Source organism: Aspergillus melleus, assembly GCF_016097325.1.
Source record: "Aspergillus melleus strain CBS 546.65 chromosome Unknown contig2, whole genome shotgun sequence".
Taxonomy (NCBI): Eukaryota; Fungi; Ascomycota; class Eurotiomycetes; order Eurotiales; family Aspergillaceae; genus Aspergillus; species Aspergillus melleus.
Window position 1 is genome coordinate 3,199,142 of NW_025763371.1, and position 19,553 is coordinate 3,218,694.

At 49.2% G+C, this 19,553-nt stretch overlaps 7 protein-coding genes across 7 annotated transcripts; 4 read left to right on the forward strand and 3 right to left on the reverse strand.

The window, feature by feature from the left end:
* Window positions 1-2: 2 nt before the first annotated feature.
* On the forward strand, window positions 3-3,003 carry LDX57_003929 (tubulin gamma complex associated family protein; the record flags this gene model as incomplete). The annotated part of the gene is made up of 2 exons (XM_046085580.1): window positions 3-144; window positions 212-3,003. The coding sequence occupies 2 exons, from the start codon at window positions 3-5 to the stop codon at window positions 2,950-2,952; spliced, it is 2,883 nt and encodes a 960-aa protein (XP_045941543.1). The 3' UTR covers window positions 2,953-3,003.
* niaD (nitrate reductase NiaD) lies at window positions 3,004-6,902 on the reverse strand. Its single transcript, XM_046085581.1, has 7 exons — window positions 5,855-6,902; window positions 5,664-5,763; window positions 5,353-5,611; window positions 5,066-5,301; window positions 4,793-5,016; window positions 4,113-4,736; window positions 3,004-4,057 (listed from the first exon to the last, which is right to left on the reverse strand). Exons 1-7 carry the CDS (start codon window positions 6,123-6,125, stop codon window positions 3,165-3,167), a joined length of 2,607 nt encoding a protein of 868 aa, XP_045941544.1. The 5' UTR covers window positions 6,126-6,902; the 3' UTR covers window positions 3,004-3,164.
* Window positions 6,903-7,357: 455 nt separating this feature from the next.
* Window positions 7,358-11,170, forward strand: niiA (nitrite reductase niiA; the record flags this gene model as incomplete). Its single annotated transcript, XM_046085582.1, has 9 exons — window positions 7,358-7,560; window positions 7,642-7,792; window positions 7,857-8,396; window positions 8,454-8,536; window positions 8,590-9,117; window positions 9,177-9,379; window positions 9,429-9,901; window positions 9,954-10,111; window positions 10,165-11,170. The coding sequence occupies 9 exons, from the start codon at window positions 7,358-7,360 to the stop codon at window positions 11,168-11,170; spliced, it is 3,345 nt and encodes a 1,114-aa protein (XP_045941545.1).
* Window positions 11,171-12,464: 1,294 nt separating this feature from the next.
* On the forward strand, window positions 12,465-14,238 carry LDX57_003932 (MFS transporter; the record flags this gene model as incomplete). The annotated part of the gene is made up of 5 exons (XM_046085583.1): window positions 12,465-12,632; window positions 12,698-12,777; window positions 12,832-13,107; window positions 13,169-13,989; window positions 14,057-14,238. 5 exons carry the CDS (start codon window positions 12,465-12,467, stop codon window positions 14,236-14,238), a joined length of 1,527 nt encoding a protein of 508 aa, XP_045941546.1.
* A 531-nt stretch (window positions 14,239-14,769) lies between these two features.
* On the forward strand, window positions 14,770-15,318 carry LDX57_003933 (L-rhamnose mutarotase; the record flags this gene model as incomplete). The annotated part of the gene is made up of 3 exons (XM_046085584.1): window positions 14,770-14,896; window positions 15,016-15,152; window positions 15,235-15,318. The coding sequence occupies 3 exons, from the start codon at window positions 14,770-14,772 to the stop codon at window positions 15,316-15,318; spliced, it is 348 nt and encodes a 115-aa protein (XP_045941547.1).
* Window positions 15,319-15,783: 465 nt separating this feature from the next.
* LDX57_003934 (uncharacterized protein) lies at window positions 15,784-17,269 on the reverse strand (the record flags this gene model as incomplete). The annotated part of the gene is made up of 3 exons (XM_046085585.1): window positions 15,784-16,241; window positions 16,296-16,356; window positions 16,409-17,269. 3 exons carry the CDS (start codon window positions 17,267-17,269, stop codon window positions 15,784-15,786), a joined length of 1,380 nt encoding a protein of 459 aa, XP_045941548.1.
* A 788-nt stretch (window positions 17,270-18,057) lies between these two features.
* Window positions 18,058-19,080, reverse strand: LDX57_003935 (kinetochore subunit FTA4 family protein; the record flags this gene model as incomplete). Its single annotated transcript, XM_046085586.1, has 4 exons — window positions 18,058-18,367; window positions 18,431-18,493; window positions 18,566-18,734; window positions 18,846-19,080. The coding sequence occupies 4 exons, from the start codon at window positions 19,078-19,080 to the stop codon at window positions 18,058-18,060; spliced, it is 777 nt and encodes a 258-aa protein (XP_045941549.1).
* Between the last annotated feature and the right edge of the window lie 473 nt (window positions 19,081-19,553).

Sequence of the window (19,553 nt, forward strand, 5' to 3'; positions counted from 1 at the left end):
GCATGCGCCATGTGTCGTTGATCATGAATCGCGAGGACGATGGCATAGATCCCTTTTCAAGCGATGGTCTTTGGAAGATCTCCAATTTTACGCTACAGTCCCTGCAACCGCTGGAGCCCTTGTCATGGAACCAAGACTTGCCTGGTACTCACCTACACTCGGGACTCCGAGAAACTACGATTGGAGAGCTGACCGAGTTTTTGCTTTCTAGATATAACCAGCGACTTCTTCAAAACCCCATTGGGCCTGTTTAACGACAATGAGCCAAAGTTTCCGAATCTGAACCCCTTTGAAATCGACCTGTCTGATGTGGACCAACGACCGGAGTCAACTGTCGATGCATCCAGCGATGGCCAATCAATTCTAGATCCTGACCGACAAGAAGACGATGTATCAGAGAACATCTGGGCACCCGAGAACTTGGATTACAATCCTTGTAACCAAAGAATATTGAAGTCATGGGAGAGCTACCAAGATCGACTGCACCGCGAGCCCACCTCCGCGTATTTCAGCGAGTCTGGCGCGAAAGGCTTTGATGGATCGTTGGCACATCAGGCTGCACAGGACGGCTCCGGAGATACGCAACGTATTGTTCGAAATGAAGTCCTGTTTCAATCTCTGTTCAAGCTGGGATTGGGCTGGAGCTCTATCTTGTTCCGCTACAATAAAGAGGACCGGAAATTTGAGCAAGTACTCGGGAACATGCGCATAAGTGGCGTTAGCGCTTTAGCTGTGCAGAGTTTGACAGATGAGTTACTTGTTAGCGGATCAAATATGCAAAACATACGGGACTTCCTCGGCAAAAAACCTTCCAAATGTCGCGATCTCTCGGCCCTTTCGACGCTTTCGAGTGCGACTGCAGTGATCATGTACACAATTGAAAAGGAACTCACAAAATACTCGAAGCATATCACCTCGCTCATCCAGATAAAGTCATTGTTCCAACGAAGCGGTGAGCTAGTAAGTGCTCTAGCGAATATAGTCGAGGCTGCTGAAAAGGCCATCTCAGAGGCACATCTGATCTCCATTGTGCTTGAAAGAGCCGCTCATTATTCACACGCCTTCGGTCAGCTAGAAGACCTGTTCCGTGAGGTTGTTGTTCGATTGATTGAGCCGTTTTTGAGCTATGTGGAAACCTGGATTGGCTTCCGTCCGGAGACCTCGACATTGATAGAGTTGGCAGATAAAGGCCAAAGCTTTATCTCCCTCGAATACCATGATGAAAGCGGGAAGGCCGCTTCAAAGGCACCAAGAATCGATTTCAAATATTGTCCTGACCAAATGCCGTCCTTCATCCCCACGGATCAAGCACAGTTGATCTTCGAGAGCGGGCGAAGCCTTCGACTTCTCAAACGCTTTCATCCACAGCATCCTGTCGCGTGTAGCAATAGACCTACCGTCCACTCTGCAAAACTTCAATGTGTCAGTGCTTGGAATGATATTGAGAGAATCCAGAACAAGGCGGATGAGTACGAGAAGAGACTTCGAGCGGAAATACTGAGGTACAATAGCGGCGAGGGCTCGGAAGAGACAACAATACAGCCTACAATACATACCTCGCCATGCGACAACCACAACGATATGATTGCCAATACCTTTGATTTGTTCGATATCGACAATAAGCAGAATCTGACGGGGCTACTTGCAAATCCGTCCTCCCTCGAAAGAGATAGAATTGGCCAGATCCTTGAAGAAACAGGAACAGCAAACCTAGGGTTACATCAAGATGGCACGAATCGCTTTGGCCCAGACTTGATATCCTCGCTTTACTTGTCCCTTGCACCGTTACTGTCCTCTCAGGCACTGCTAATTGACTACTCCTGTCTTCATCTTCTGTTCAAGCAACACAAAGTCAGGTATCATCTTACATTGCAATGGCGTTTCCAACTCCTCGGGGATGGCTTTTTCACGTCTCGTCTGTCACATGCGCTTTTCGATCCAGAAATGGAAAGTGGCGAACGAAAGTCCGGAGTGGTCCGAGGCGGCGTTCACACTGGCTTGCGCCTGGGCAGCCGTGATACATGGCCTCCAGCAAGCTCGGAGCTACGGTTGGTGCTAATAGGTCTTCTCAATGATTGTCGCAACGCAGATGATCGCTCAGAGAGTTCAGGAAACGCCGAGTTTCGTAGAGACACGGAATTGCCGGGCGGCCTCAACTTCTCAATCAGGGAGTTGACGGACGAAGAGGTCGCTAAATGCAAAGATCCCAATGCGATTGAAGCTCTCGATTTTCTCCGTTTACAGTACAAGCCGTCAGATGTGTCGGACGCCATCATAACTCAGCAGTCCCTGAACAAATATGACCGCTTGTTCAAACACTTACTCCGACTCCTTCGTATGGTCTCGGTTGTCAAGGGTCTGATTCGTGATTCTACGGCCAGAGATTCTCTCTCAGGCGACACGCGGAATGTGTTTCAACGATTCCGTGTGGAGTGCCAGCATTTCGTCCTTGCCCTGAGCGACTATTGCTTCCACATCGGGGTAGGATCAACGTGGCAGCGATTCCAAGACACCCTGTCAAAAATCGAGACTTGCCTCGACCTGGGCGATGTTGACGGTACTATCGAAGCGGCCCAGTCCGTTCATCGGCTCAGGGACTACCATGAAGACATTCTGGATCAGATGCTTTTTGCCCTATTCCTTAGCAAAAGGCATACGGAGGCAGCGAGGTTACTCGAGGGCATCTTCACCACAATCCTCAACTTTGCGCCCCTGTCACGGTTGGACGGCATGCGTGGCGTGCGCCATGAGAGTGAAATCACCGTGCGTCGGCTTTTTGCTCTTTTTCGAAAGCAAACCTCGGCGTTTGTGGGCTATCTACGCAATCTTGATGGCATTAAGGCGTCTTCGAAGTCTCTCGGTCGGTCTGGCACTACTTTTTCCTCAAGAGGGGATCCTACGAGCGTTTTCGATCACCTTCTGGCACGACTGGATGCCAAGATGTATTACTGATATTTCATATACGAGAAGGATGATTCAGACTTTCTTAGAGGATATTGGACTATCAATGCCAAGACATAATATAAATCATTTGCTAATAATATTCATATTTCTATGAAATCTGCATCAATGCGTGTATTCGTGTACATACATAACAATCCTGTCCCAAGAAACGCCAAACCTATCATGTCAAACATATCATCTTTCCATAGAGCTAACACTTCCTAGAAGAAGTGAAGGTTCTGTTCCGCCCACCCTTGCGTTAGAAGAATCTCCCGCGTAGACTTCTCCATGGCCTCTGGTCCACAAAGAAGCACCATGGTCTGCTCATCAAACTTCGCATACTCCTTGAGGAGATCTGCCGAGATACGCCCTCGACGGCCCGTCCAAGAATCTGGAGCTTTGCTCAGAGTATGGATCACCTTGCATTTATTGCTGTCCGACACCTCGAATGCGTCAAGTTCGGACTTGCAAAGAATGTCCTCCTCCTGCCTGTTCCCGTCGAGAATAACGCACGTAGTGGGATCCTGTTGATCTTGCATAACAGCACGTAGGACCTGGAATATCGGCGTGATGCCGGTTCCGCCGCAAATCATGACAAAGGAGTTGACATGGCGTTCTTTGCCGCTGACGAGAACTCGGCCGTTTCCGAGGTACTCGAACCGTCCGGTCGGTCCTTTGCATTCGATCACCGAGCCCAAGGAGAGCCTGTCAAGAGCCATGGTCATCTTGCCGCCAGGAACTGTGGGACTTGCGAAATAGATCTTGACCAGCAAGTCCATTGTTCCTTCTTGGTTGGTTTCGGATATCGGGGTGTAGGAGCGAATAATGGCTTCGTTCCCTGCTGCTGAATCTAAGACTTTGATCATAAGATGCTGGCCGATTGGCAAGCCCAGTGTCTGTTTGTCATGTTCTAGCTGGAAGCTGAATATGCGTGTGTCCCATGATATGTCAGTTTTCTTCGCAAGAGTTGCTTTGGTCCATGACCTTGACTGGAGGAACTCTGCGCGTGGTTTGTCTGAAACTGATGAGGCGTCGTTCTTGAGTGCATCTAGGGATTCCTTGTCCATTGTTCCGATGTGATAAGCAGGCATCATTGCTTTTGCTGTTTCGCTGTCTACGTAAAGCATTAGCAACACGATCACAATACCAGGAATGAAAAAAGTACTTACGGATTGCCAGGAAGTCCTCCGAGACATCGAGTCCGGCAGAGGAGATGATACTCTGCGCCCCTCCGGGATGGCCTTCAAGGAATGCCGTGCCATCATAAACTTCGCCATTAACGACAAACAATGGCTTTTGTTCGCTTGACTGACTCTTGAACTCCTCCAGACTGATCGCTTGATTCAACCCATCCTTCTTCATCTTGATTTCCTTCACGGGTTCGGGGGCAATTGGTTCCTCTCCATCTTGTCTCTCGCCCCAGTTTCCGTTGAGCAGATTACCTCCAGACTTCTTAACGCGTTCCATCCAGCCACCGGGCATGGTGGGATGTGTTGGGTGTTCAAATTTCAAGATACCATTCTCTTTGGTAATTGTGACCCGAAACCAAGGATTGTTCATCATACCCAGGACAGACCAGTACATGTCGCGCGGCTGAATACTCAGTGCCTCGTCCATTGCTCGAACGATGATGGCATCACTGTTTTCGAGCTCAGAAATAGCGATGCTAAGAGACCAGAAGCACCAACAGAAACAGGTCTCTCGCGAGGACATGTCTACTTTTCCACCGAAAAGGTCTCCTTCGAAGTCACGGTATTTATCTTCCGCGTAATGAATGTCGGCCAAGCGCCAATCTGTGGAGTATGTCAGTTGATTTATGGCGGAAATCGAAATGCATCAGGGTTCGTACTCTTGCCCTTATCCACCGAGATCTCCACCCTCGTGACTCTTCGTCCACCCCCTGCGTACGCATAGCCTTTCACTGTGTAAGCTGGCCCCGCTGAAGCAATGTTTAACTCTTCGTTGTTTTCCGGATAAACAACGGAGGAATTGACGTTGAGGTCATATATGGCGTAACGGTCATCACGCCACCACTTTGGGTCGCTTGATGCCATTTCAGGAGAAACCATGGTTCTTTCATATAGTTAGACAGAGTGTTGAACAAGTGTATTGAGCAACTTACGGTAAGACACGGTTATCATTGATATGATACCAGTTGTCGCTTGGTGCGTCCGTCAAAATCAACTTTTTCAACCACTTGACGCTTCTACCACCGATTTGACCCGGTACAACAGCTCTCAGTGGACGACCATGGTCAGGTCGAAGAGACTCCCCGTTCATCTTCTGAGCCAGCATGATACCTCTGTTATAGTCCATGGCCCAGTTCAACTTGACAGATGTTCCATAGAAGCCATTTGGCTAGAAGCATGGTCAACACCGCCGCTTGGCATAGTTATCAGGACGACATACCAGTTTGTCTGCTCCCTCCATACAGACATACTTGGCTTTGCGCAGTGGCTTGGCACTTCGGAGGATATCAGCCATCAAAGGGCCAGTGAAGAGGGCCGTTGACAACGCGGCCGAACCCCACGAGAAGCCCTTTGATTTTCGCACAGTGTTCTGCTCCTTTCGCCTATTACCGGCACAAACGAGGGTGATTGGGGCCGTGATTTGATCATACTGTTGTAAAACCTGACGGAAATTCAAGACTAATGGCTTCTCGACAAGCCTAATAGTTGTGAGCTGTTTGGGAGCCATATACGTAGGGGGGGGATGCCTACCCTTCGATGCTGATTTCCCAGTTTGAGATATCGTCATCCTTCACGAAGGGAACCGGGCCATGGTTTCTGACATAGAAGAGTTCCGGTGAGGTGAGGAATCCTTTTGAGACGTAAGCAAGATTGGACTATAATTTTGAGGAGTGGGTAGGGTTCCCCATGTAAGAAGACGTGTGAATAGAAAGAATCTATACCTTCTTTGTAAAGGTCTGTAAGAGGAGGCTCGACGTTAAACGGATGCACACCCGTTAATCTGAGAAGTCGAGGGTCACGAGGGACATGATTATCTGGTGTGTTCTTGTCTATACTCAGCACCTCCGTCGGTCTTGTCGAAGGGGGTGGCAGAGGAATATCTTGTAGGTCAACATCCGAAGTCTCCTCTTCTTCGACCTTGATTGTGGTCGACTTGAGTAGGAGATCACTCGGGACGAGCGCCTTTGTCCAGACCTCAGTGACAGTCGTCATCCTTATTGTTGGGTGTAGTGGAGGACAAAATTAGAGTACAAGAAGAAACATCGGTCAAGAGAAGTTCCAACGGCCTCGCTCATAAGACAAATCTACTCCGGAGTAAGGGACCCCAATTATCAGACCGGGAAAGCCTACGGCACTAAAAGAATGTATTCACATTATTATGGCGTCTCACGAGCCCAGTCGCCGGCGTTTTAGTTACTTCACAGGATGATAGCTGGAATTTTGGACAAGCTGAGGGCCTCGGAGAAAGGCAATCGTGCGGTCTAGCGGAGCCGATTATCCAGCGCGATCCACCCACGGCTCTATCTCGAATTCTCGATGGATCTCCGCGGATGAGCTGACCCATTTTAGGGTTGCCAGTGGGTTTCCAAGGCACGGCGGTCTACCCGCGACATCCCGAAAGCTTAACGCGACCTGTTGGACGAGTTCTGGCATGAACGCAGAGGGATTTTTCTCACCGGCCATCCAGGCCATCCAGTCTAGACCGACGGCGGTGAAATGGTGGCAGCAGCCATCATTGTTTGTACATTCCGAAGACTGCGGGATTTAAGCTCATGCACGGAGTACAGAGTACAAATTATTGACTCAATGCATGCATTGTGTGCTTGTGTCAGCGTGGCACTAATTCCCTCAGCGCCGCATTCCTGCAAGGGGAGGGTCAGTGAGCGTGCGAGCGAGCGGGCGAAAACGGACGGGATATTCTCGTAGTCGCGATATTCCCTGTTGGGAGCATCAGATTGAGTGGTGGCGAAGCAGCTTATCGTCGAGTCGAAGAGGAGGAGTTGGTAATCAACTAAAATGAAAGGAAGAACGAAAGAACGATAGAAGAGGTGATAGAGAGATAAGCACGTGTCGATCATGACTAACCCGACAGGTGACCTCCGCGGAGATGCAGCGACCTTTAACTTTCCCCTTATCGATCCACTCAAATCGTCTGATTCCTCCTCGCCTCACGTTGTGTCCCGGCGACCTGACAGATGCAATGCGTGCTGCGAGATCGCTGATTACAATCCGGCATTGGCCCATTCGTTCTAGTCAGACTTTCCATTTCCTTGGGTATCAATTGCCACGGAGAAATGAACCGTGCTGGTCTCCTGATGGCCCTCGGAGATGCTCTCTCCCCTAGGCGAGAGGGTGTTTAGTCTATCTATATACATAGCTGGAATCGATTTCCTCTTTCTTTCATCCCAAGTATTTTGTCATACTGGATTCTACCGTGTGCTACAATGCCCTTGCTAGACGGGCTCAGGAACGCGGAGGCCGTCAATGGCAGCGTCCATAACGGTCTGCAACCGGTTCAACCCATCGACGGTCTTCGTCCTGTTCAGCCGGTCGACGCCATCCTAGATACAGACATTCACAATAATGATCTGAACAAACGTCAGAAGATTGTAGTCGTGGGCTTGGGGATGGTGGCTATTTCGTTCATGTAGGTTGACTGGCGGATGATGACAGCGAAGCCGGCTATCTGGATCGATCCCATGTGCTGATCACAGTATTTTGTTTCCAGTGAGAAGATTGTCAAGCAAGATGCTGAGAGACGCAACTACGACATCGTTGTGATCGGAGAGGAGCCCCACATCGCCTACAATCGTGTCGGACTATCCTCGTTTTTCGAACATCGGAAGATCGAAGATCTATATCTCAACCCAAAGGAATGGGTAAGCAGTTCACCATATATCGTTTTTTGCTAAATTGACCCTCTAACCATCCGAACCCTGACAGTATGGATCTTTCAAAGACCGTTCCTTTGACTACCATCTCAATACCAGAGTGACCGATATCTATTCCGAACGCAAATCCGTGAAGACATCGACTGGCGACATCATCAGCTACGATATCCTGGTTCTTGCAACCGGCTCCGATGCAGTTCTGCCTACACATACACCCGGTCACGATGCGAAAGGTATTTTTGTCTACCGGACAATCTCTGATCTCGAACGTCTGATCGAGTTCGCGTCCAAGCATAAAGGGGAGACGGGGGTCACAGTAGGGGGTGGTCTATTAGGTCTGGAAGCAGCCAAAGCAATGACCGATCTAGAAGACTTCGGCAATGTGAAGCTCGTTGACCGCAACAAATGGGTATTGGCAAGACAGCTCGACGGTGATGCCGGCACTCTAGTAACTCGGAAGATCAGAGAGCTTGGTCTAGATGTGTTGCACGAAAAGCGAGTGGCAAAGATCAATACAGACGACGAGAACAACGTGACGGGCATCGTGTTCGAAGATGGAGAGGAAATCAGCTGCTGTTGCATCTGTTTTGCCGTAAGTGACTAGCACTGTCCGTCCCTTGCAGTCCCACTTTGCTGACACAAGACCTAGATTGGTGTGCGTCCTCGAGATGAGCTCGGTAAGGCTGCGGGCATTCAGCAGGCAAAGCGCGGAGGATTTGTGATAAATGAAAGGTACTTCTTCAATATACCTTATATACTAAGACCTATTTCTAATCTCCTTGCAGTCTACAAACCTCCATTCCCGATATCTACGCCATTGGAGAGTGTGCTAGCTGGGAGAACCAGACATTTGGAATTATAGCCCCCGGCATTGAAATGGCTGACGTATTGTCATTCAATTTGACTAATCCAGAAAAGGAGCCCAAGGGCTTTAAGCGACCGGATTTGAGCACGAAGTTGAAACTGTTGGGTGTTGACGTTGCCAGCTTCGGCGACTTCTTCGCAGATAGAGACGGGCCCAAATTCCTTCCCGGTCAGCGTCCGCCAACCACGACAGGTCTCTCAACAGCCGATGAAGGCGAGACGGAATCGCCTGTAAAGGCTCTGACATATAAGGACCCCTTCAGTGGTGTATACAAGAAATATTTGTTCACCATGGATGGGAAATACTTGCTTGGTGGGATGATGATCGGGGACACCAAAGATTACATCAAACTGAATCAGATGGTAAAGAGTCAGAAGCAACTTGAGGTACCCCCGAGCCAGTTTATTCTTGGGGCGCAGAAAGATGGAGAAGAAAATGCGGATGATCTGTCAGTGTCATATGCCCCCGATCGTTTATGCCGCTCATGACACTAATGTAATATTGCAGAGACGACGATACCCAGATTTGCTCGTGCCACAATGTAACAAAAGGTGACGTTGTCTCTAATGTCAAAAACGGCACATGCAAGTCAATCGGCGAGGTCAAGTCGTGTACCAAAGCAGGAACCGGCTGCGGTGGCTGTATGCCTTTGGTACAATCCATTTTCAACAAGACCATGCTGGACATGGGCCAAGAAGTATCAAACAATTGTAGGTATCTTCCCAGCTCTCAAGTTACCTTGTGCTAACTTTTAGCTAGTGTGTATTCATATTCCATACTCGCGAGCCGACCTCTATAATGTCGTCGCGATAAAGGGGTTGAGAACATTTGAAAATATCATGAAAGCCGTCGGCAGGAACCCTGATTCTCTGGGGTGTGAGCTATGCAAGCCAGCTATCGCATCAATACTTGCGAGTCTTTTCAATGGTCACATTATGGACAAAGAGTATCATGAACTCCAAGATACTAATGACAAGTTCCTTGCCAACATCCAAAGAAACGGAACCTTTTCCGTTGTTCCTCGAGTTCCTGGTGGCGAGATCACAGCAGACAAGCTGATTACCATTGGGCAAGTGGCGAAGAAGTTCAATCTATACTGCAAAATTACCGGTGCTCAGCGGATCGATATGTTTGGAGCGAAAAAGCAAGATCTGCTTGACATCTGGACAGAGCTGGTAAATGCCGGTATGGAAAGTGGTCATGCGTATGCCAAGTCTCTCCGAGCCGTCAAGGTGTGTATAGTACTCTGCTTTGATCTGGACATAGTGTTGACTCCCTCATTAGAGCTGCGTTGGCACTACTTGGTGTCGGTTTGGTATTGGCGACAGTGTCGGGATGGCAATTCGGCTGGAAGAGCGCTATAAGAGTATTCGAGCTCCCCATAAGTTCAAGGGCGCCGTATCTGGCTGTGTGAGAGAATGTGCTGAGGCACAAAACAAAGAGTAAGTTAGGTAATCATGATCTTGTGTTCTTTCGCAAAACTAACAAGCGCCAGTTTCGGTTTGATCGCGACTGAGAAGGGGTTCAACATCTTTGTTGGCGGTAACGGTGGCGCAAACCCAAGACATTCCGAGTTACTTGTCAAAGACGTACCCCCAGAGAAGGTCACTCAAATCATTGACCGATATCTCATTTTCTATATCCGCACTGCAGACAAACTGCAGCGGACCGCGCGATGGATCGAGAACCTTCCCGGTGGAATCAATTATTTGAGAGAAGTCGTCGTTGACGATAAGCTGGGCATAGGCGCAGAGATGGAGCAGCAAATGGAGGAGCTCGTCAGCAGTTATTTCTGCGAGTGGGCTGAGACGATCAGAAACCCCAAGCGGCGCAAGTTCTTCCAGCAATTTGACAACACTGAGGAGACACTTGAGACGGTTGAAGTCATCCAGGAACGAGACCAGCAGCGTCCCACTTATTGGCCGAAAGATGCAGCAACAAATGAAGACTTTAAGGGTCACCAATGGTCTACTCTCTCGTGGCAGCCTATGATCAAGGCTGATCACTTCTCGGACGGACCGCCAGCGATCTCATCGGCCAATGTGAAACGCGGAGATACCCAATTAGCGATCTTCAAGGTCAAGGGGAAATATTACGCAACGCAGCAGATGTGCCCCCATAAGCGTACGTTTGTCCTTTCGGACGGACTGATTGGTGATGACGACGCGGGCAAATACTGGGTCTCCTGTCCCTACCACAAACGCAACTTCGAACTCAATGGTGAGCAGGCCGGACGATGCTCCAATGATGACAGCATGAATATCGCCATCTTCCCCATCGAGGAGCGCGACGACGGTTGGATCTACTTGAAGCTCCCTCCGATCGAAGAGCTAGATTCGGTCCTCGGAACGGAAAAGTGGAAAGTGAAGAAAGGAGAGGCCGCGGATCCGTTCCAGAAATTTGACAAGAGATACAAAGGGATGCGGGGGAAGAAATCGGGCGAGAGAAGCGCTGAAGTTTGCAAGACAACGCAACCAACCACTAAGACTATTGACTGGTAGACGATGGGCATCATGATTTATGGTTTAGACGATAGTATGTATATAGCATAGGAATGGGCGTAATAAGCATGGGTACGGTAGTTCATCTGCAGAATGAAATTCAATGCTCTTGAGAAATGATTATCTACCACCGTATACCGCCTGGCTACCGGACATTCTATAGGACATATCAGGGTCCACCTACATACACTCCGTCAGGAAGGACAGAAGGGTGATTCACGTGGCCGCAGAGTTTAGGGCAAACGTCTATCACGTTACCGGCGGCCAACGAGGAGCTTATCTTTGGCACTGCTGGACTTCGACTAGTCCATTATTTGGCTCTTTATTAACGAGATAAAGGGAGATAGCGGTGGAGCTGGTCTCACCACCTTATCTCTTCCTTCTCCATCATCCAACTTAAAAGAAGTGGACTTCTGCCTCTGGTTTCTCCGCGGAGCTATGTTCGATCCTCTTCGTCCTTCTCGTCTTTCTTGTCCTCGTTCCGTCCCTGGACCCGGGTACTCCGTAGATCCATACGGATTACATGGCCTTCCTCGGCTTCCCTGACGATATGAACGGTCCGAACGGTCCGAGCGGGACCCAATGGGGTTCAACCGAGTTATCATTGACCTAGACTTCTCGATGATGTCGATCGCTGGGCTGGTTCTCACCCCCCTTAACCGCCGGTCCATAACTAGAGTGGCGCGGAGTTGATTGGCGAGAGAAAGCTAACCTTATCTCTCAGGCCAGTCCATGAGTCTTGTCTTCCTTCCCTCACAAACACACATGCCAGGTCTGGGAGGCGCAACGCCTGCCGAAGCTCGATCCAATGTCATGAGTCCTCTTTGTCAGAGTTGAGCCCACTGGTGGGTCGTCAAATCAGACGGGCAAGATAGAGATCTCATTTGGTTCTCGTTACGAAACTCCAAGAGACATCGAGCGCCTAGAATCACTTGCAATCTCCTTTTCCCTGGACACAATCTGTGATATGCCGTGCAGGCACAGTCACTACGGGGAGATAGGCCACGTTTTGTTCCATGCGGAAGATTCAGGGTCGCTTGACATCAAATATCAATCCGATGCGTGGTTATCCTATTTATATGACCCCGAACATCTTCTGTCTCAACAATATCAGCCTTCAGCTACTTCCTAAGCACTTGTCTTTTTCTCTCTTATAAAATATATTACCATTGGTTTCGCCCAGGTGGCACAGTTGATACCCTGTTATTTCTAGCTTTTTGTGTCTGATATACCGTTCGTCTAAATCTGCCTCTATTCTTCCCACCATTGTATTGAGTGTCGATTCAGTCCGACGATGGACTTCGTCAAAACACTTGTCGTCTCTCCAGAGATCAACCCCAGTAATCGAAAGGCCTTGTCAATCCCCGTCCTCAATCCATTTGACCAATATGGAAGAGTTTTCTTCTTTTCGTGGCTCGGGTTCATGGTGGCATTCCTGTCGTGGTATGCATTTCCGCCTCTGGTCAGTAATCTCCCATGAACTTGGCTTATCTTGTTATGACGACGCCCCTGACAGCCGATGAATAGTTGACTGTCACGATCCGAGAAGACCTTCATATGACTCAAGCCCAAGTGGCGAATTCGAACATCGTTGCTCTCCTTGCAACGTAAGATTTTTATTCAAGTTCTCTGGGGGAATTCCACTGATAACGCCCATTTAGATTTCTCGTCAGATTTGTTGCTGGTCCGTTATGTGATCGCTATGGACCTCGTCTGGTTTTCATTGGACTACTTTTATGTGGTTCTATTCCTACCGCAATGGCAGGCCTCGTCACAAATGCCCAAGGCCTGATTGCACTACGCTTTTTCGTCGGCATTCTTGGGGGCACTTTCGTCCCCTGTCAAGTGTGGTGCACAGGGTTCTTTGACAAGAAGATCGTTGGCACTGCCAATTCCCTGGCAGCTGGGTGGGGAAATGCAGGTGGTGGGATCACATAGTAAGACTCATCTCCTTGTAGAGCCTTGAGAGCAACTATACTGACAAGTTGGCTTCTTTAGTTTCGTGATGCCTGCTCTCTACGATTCCCTTATCTCTGCCCAAGGTCTTGCTCCACACAAGGCATGGCGAGTTGCCTATGTGATCCCTTTCATCATAATCGTGGGTGTGTCCTTGGGCATGCTTTTCACCTGCGAGGACACACCCACAGGTAAATGGTCAGAGCGCCATATCTGGGACCGTGAGAACAGACGATCAGGAGAAAACAACAACATCGTCGATCTCAACTCGGGCAACCTATCTACTCCGCTTTCTAGTCCTCCTTCTATCACAAACGTTGTCGCAGATGTGGAAAAGAAAGGCACGCAGTCGCCTTATTCGGTGGATAACGAAGGTCAAGTGATCGGACAATTCGACGTCCTGAAGAACGACGTTATCGTCGCCCCTACCCGCAAAGAGGCCCTGAAAGTCATTTTCAGTCTCTCTACTGCAGCTGTCGCCATCCCTTACGCTTGCTCCTTTGGAGCTGAGCTCGCTATCAACTCTATTCTGGGCGAGTTCTATTCCGAAAACTTCCCTCACATGAGCCAGACCCAGTCAGGCAGGTGGGCTGCTATGTTCGGCCTTCTCAATGTTGTCTTTCGACCGGCTGGAGGTTTCATCGCCGACATCCTTTACCGCTATACAGACTCGGTGTGGTCAAAGAAACTTTTTCTTTCCTTCTTGGGTATTGTCATGGGCGCCTTCCAGCTAGCAATGGGCCTTTCAAACCCCAAGAGCGAAGCAAACATGTTCGGGCTCACAGCTGGTCTGGCCTTCTTCCTCGAAGCATGCAACGGTGCGAACTTCGCCGTTGTCCCTCATGTCCACCCCTTTGCCAATGGTAAGAAACCACTTTGCCTCAGTTCATCACATTTGCAATCGCGGCATACGCTAACAGCCATTAACAGGAATTGTCTCCGGTGCCGTCGGGGGCATGGGTAACCTGGGAGGTATCATCTTCGCCATCATATTCCGATACAATGGCAAACACTACGCCCGATCGCTCTGGATTGTTGGAGTCATTGCCATTGCCGCCAACATCGCTGTCGCGTGGATTCGTCCGGTGCCCAAGAGCCAGATGGTGCGATAAAGAATGTGATGCTTAGTTTGATGCTGATGTTACGATTTCGGGCCATGACTTTAATGTTTAATGCTGGTTTCCTATTTTGATGATAATAAATACTTTTCATTTATATATACGTGCATGTATAAACTTTACACTATAACGGTAGGACATTGATAGACACCAGGATTTCAGTACTTGTGCACGGCTCGACCATGAATAAATCACGATGGAGTGGAGATAAAGACTCAATCCCTACAGTACTAAAGACCACCCATGAATGCAGATCCATGCATGATGCATCCAATTCAATGACATAACACAGCCGAGGACGGACAAATGATCTGAACATCCACCTCTCGGGTTAAAGCACCCCGAAAGTGGGTTATAATGAGGGGAAAGAGAACAAACAACAACACTGTACATCTGACTTGATTCTCCTTTTCATTCTTCATTTCCAATCTTCCTACCTAGGATTTATGAAGGATCAGTCAATCTACAAACATACCCAATCCACCTAGAAGACTCAAACATATACACGCACATAAACCACTCAACATGCCGACCAAACGCATCGCGCAAATCGTCCATCTCAAGCCCAGCGCCCTTGCCGCTTACAAAGAATGCCACGCGAATGTCTGGCCCGAGGTCCTAAAGCAGATCGAGGATTGCAATATAGTTGACTGTGAGTGATAGCATATCTCAATATAATGCCACTCATACACCTCGCTTTCCGCGTACGAAGGAGAGAGGGAGAGAGAGAGGAAGTCCAAGATGATATCAAGACTGATGAAAGAACGACAGATTCGATCTTTTACGACAACGACAGGACCCTCTTCGCGACGTTTAAATATGTAGGAGAGGATTTTGACGGCGATATGCAGCGCATGAAGGCGAACCCGAAAGTGAGGGAGTGGTGGGCTATGACGGATGACATGCAGGTACTTTTTCCCTCCTCCCTTTCCTTCTCAATCCCTGTGTCTTGGTTGGACTGTATGTGTTATGGTGCTGATGTTGGTCTAGGAGAGTCCGATTCCCGGTGCGGTGAGCAGTGCCGAGGGGCCTGGGTGGTGGAAGGTTCTGGATGAGGTGTTTTATAAGGAATAGACGAGCGACATGGGGACAAAATGTATATATGAGACATGGCTACTGGACCATGTAGAGTCGGTCAGATGTTGTACTCGTTCGTTGGTTTCACCTAGACGGTTGGAACTTCCATCAAGCGAAAGAGCCAAGAGTGCATTCCCCAATTATTGTACTGTACATATACTCCGGTAAAGCAATGGAGAGACGCATATTCCAATGTTTCCCAGTTCCCAGATCACGCTGGATGCCCAAAAAGAGAGATGGTTTAAAGATCTTGTCGGATAGGACATGAAATGGGGAAACGCAAAAAGAACAGTAAAGAAAAGGAAGACATGATGGTATATAAAATATAATACAATATGCAAAGATAAAAAGGGTATCTTCACCTGAAACATGCCATGCCCGTGCTTGCCAAAGAGTCGTACCAAAACGCCTTGTCGTCAAAACAAAAATCAGAAGATCCGTCAAAAGCTGTCATTTCTCATCTCATTCGAGACCTGCCGGCACATCTTTCAAAACCTCCCATCCAAACTCTTCTTCAGGCCTTTCCGGCTCCATACCGAGAGCATTGCGATAGGCACGGACTTCATTCTGCAGACCCGCAATCACACGGACGGGCATTTCCTCCTCTTCGCAGCGTAGACGGTAGGCCGTGCGGATCATCTCGGCGCACTTCATGGTCTGTGCGTGCCAATAATCACGATCCAATCGACTTTCCAAATGCGCATCTCGTTCGGCCTGAAGGAGATTGTTGTAGTGACGCTTCTGGGCTAGGTAGTTCATGTTGTTGTTCTGGCAGTAGTTTCGAATCTGTTCCACCATTGTGCCAACGGCCGCCTCGTAATCCCCAATGAGTTTGGTATTCTCCGTTTGTTCGTTCTTGAGAATTTCAACGGTACGCTTTTCTTTGGCAAGGGCGCGCTCAAGTTCAGCGATCCGGGCGGCTAAATGGCACGTTAACAACGTCTTCGGAATTGACCAAGATTGGGATTACTCACCCGTGATTTCGCCGTTCACCTGGTGGAGATTCGGGCCAGGTCCATCCGAGGAAGATCGTCTCTATGAAATTCGGTCAGCCAGTACGACGTGTCATTCGAACAGAACAACGTACCATAATCTCGTCCGCACTAGTGACTATGCTCTTGGTCATCTCGCGATTATTCTTCAGCACCTCACTTAGCTCCAGCACCATGTCGTAGAGTTGATGTAGATCCATCTGGTGGCCCGCATTCATCGGTATTCCACCGTTCATACCGGCCATTCCGCCCCCGTTGACCTGTCCAGGGGTATGCGGCATTGCGGGAGACATCGACTGACGAGGCACGTTGGCCATGTTGGGAGGACCGGAGGAATCGACGTAGCTGGCGAACATGCCGGAGCCGGGACTGCTGCTTGTCATGCCACCGCTGCTGTTCAGGGACATGGCGGCGTCGTCAAAGGCCCGGTTGAGAGTATCGAGCTGCGGATCCTGAGCCGGGTTGGGGGCGCCACTGCCGGAGCTGTCGAGATCGAAGTCGAATTCGGGAGGTTCGACGCCCAGGACCTCTTTGCGGAATTTCTCAAGGTCACGACGAGTAACGTGGGTAGAGCGACGACGGTGCCCAGGCACAAAAGGTGCCTTGGAAGAAGGGGAGGAAGTAGACGCGTCGATGGTGCCGGATCCACGTGGGGTCTCACTCTCAGGCAGGTGATTGGTAGGAGGGTCAGGGCCAGGGTCAGGGCCAGGAGTGGGAGTGGGAGTAGTAATAAGATTAGCCGTAGCGGTATTAAGAGTAGTGGTAATACTATTCTGATTAGCGGAGGGAGAAGTGGTCAAAGGAGTCGTAGTCGGCGACGCTAAAGCTGGGAAAGGCAGAGGGCCGCGGGATGGTGTCCTCAGGCTGCCACCCTCCATGCCGAATTGGGTAAGCGCCGGAACCTCGGAAGCGGAGCTCCGAAGGGCCTCGTCGAAGGCGCTGATTGGCTTCGTCATTGGGGCGACTATTCCGGGTTTAGCGGGCAAAACAGACCGAAGGGGAAGAGTCGAAGTATGAGACTATAAAAGTAGAAGTAGGAGAAGGAAGAAGAAAGTAAGCCTTCGAGGAAAGTCGAAGAAAAAACATGTTACCATGGGGCAAGAGACGATCAGGTAGGTCGGCAGGTAGGGAATTGCAAAGGAAAAGAAACCACTCTCCGGGTCACAACGTCGCATTGGGTTTTCTTGCCTATTTGATTTGATTTGATCAAGCACGTCCACTCTAATTTTATTCGACTGTATTTTTATTTTTATTTTTATATTTATTTTTAACCTTCTGCTCTTATTTTTACGCTCGCATTCCTCCTTCCTGTCACACTGCGACAACCTGGGATTGCTGCAGATGCAATCAACTTGTTTCCAATCCTGCACCCCTTGCACTCGAACAAGATAAACAAACGATCGTGAGAGGTTTGCAGCCTGCAGTGCAAGGAGGTGAAGGGAGCGTCCCATGCATTTGTGTTACTAGTCTGGCCAGATAGTTTCGGCTGTATACATGACTTTCCAAAAACTAGGGTGGGCATGAACATGCCTACTCGAATATTATACGACGAACGCCGTAGTTGCCTAATCTTTGGGTTTCTTTTCCGTCGTCGCCGTGTCTAGACTCGGCTGTTCTAGCGTTCCCTTGTCCTTTTTGTTTGGTTGTGTTCTGTTTCTTGTTGCTGCTGTTGGTCCGGACTCTAGGCCAAGACTCCACCCTTTTCGTTCCTCTTCCCGACCGTTGTAGACGTTCCATTCAGTCATTACATCATATCAAATAAGTCTGCTATCTTCTGGTCGGATCCCAGCGAATAGGTTGCCGTGCTCTCCTGGTTATTGCCCGGCCGCTGCGTTTGATGAATCCGACCTCCAACCCGCGCAACCAACATTCTCATTTTCTCCAATTCCTTCATCAGCTCTCCGTCCCGAGTGACAAGGTTCGGTTGGATGTTCTTCTGGGGTTCCTGGAACGGTTGGAGTAGGTGTTGTAATTGTCGCAGCTGGTCTAGACGTCGCTGTCGCTGCTGTCGCCGTTTGTCAAGACCGATCAGACGTTCGCGGAGTTGTTGATACCTGCATGACCGCCGTCAGTCAGATGAGGGCCGGATCCATAGCTGAAAAGTGGTAATAGCAGACCTCTGACGATCTTCCTCGCTTGCCGAGGAATCATTAAATTCCATCGGTAACTGAGTGATATTCCTAAGTCGCATCGCGACGGGTCAGCGAACCGATCTCCATCGGCAAGGGAGGAGACAATCGGGCCAACCGCACATATGATTTGACAAATCCACGGTCTTCTCGACCCCCCTCTCGAGAGAATTCTGGTTGCGCGAGGCCTGGGTGATCGATGTCCAATAGAGACTGGCGATTTGCTGTGCGACATGATGGATCGCCTGCGACGAGTAAACAATCCGGTTATGCTGTTTTAAGGCCACATTCACTAGAAGCATGTTAGGTTAGAAATTGAATTCCCAAGCTCATCCCAGTAGAGCCGCCCAGGAATCCTAAACGATATCAAAAGGAAACAGCTGGGGTCCTAGAGTAGCCGTACATTTCTGTAAGGCATCCCCCACCACCTTATCGGTCAGTTCATCGTTGTCCGGATCGGTCGCGTATTGTTTCCAGTCCTCGGGCGCTTCGAGATTTTCCGATAGAATGCGCACTTGCGCCCGGAGAAAAGAGGATTTCAATTCGGGTATGGTTCGAGTTGAGTCCATTGCGCCATCGCGATGGCACTGCGCGCCGTGGAGAAGCCAAAAGATGAGGACGAGATACGCGGTGGCCATCGATAGGTCACGCTAGCACGTGACTACTGATACTGTTCACGGGACTTACATTTACTATTGATTGACGCGCTTTTTCACCTGATTGTCTGTTATCGAATAGAATACAAGTGGATGCGCTGTATATATTTTCATGAAGGTTTTCATCTTCAATATGTCAAAAATCAGAATATTTGTGGCTTTGCTTTGCTGATCCGGTCAGCATTCCGTAGGGACTTAATGATACTATTACCGGTAGACCGCCAACTATCGAGATGTTCTGCCAGTCTTTTCCAAACCGCCTTCTTGACTAGGTAATGGCTATCTGATAGCACCTGACGCGCAATGCGATAACACGGACTGTTTCACTTCCATGCAACTTCTCGCCTTGACCCTGGCCTGCCCTTACCGATAATGAAAGCTTCAGTAGTCGTCTTTTTTCGATATGTGAACAAAAACAGAGTTGCAATTGTTCTCCTTCTGAGATGACGTCATTG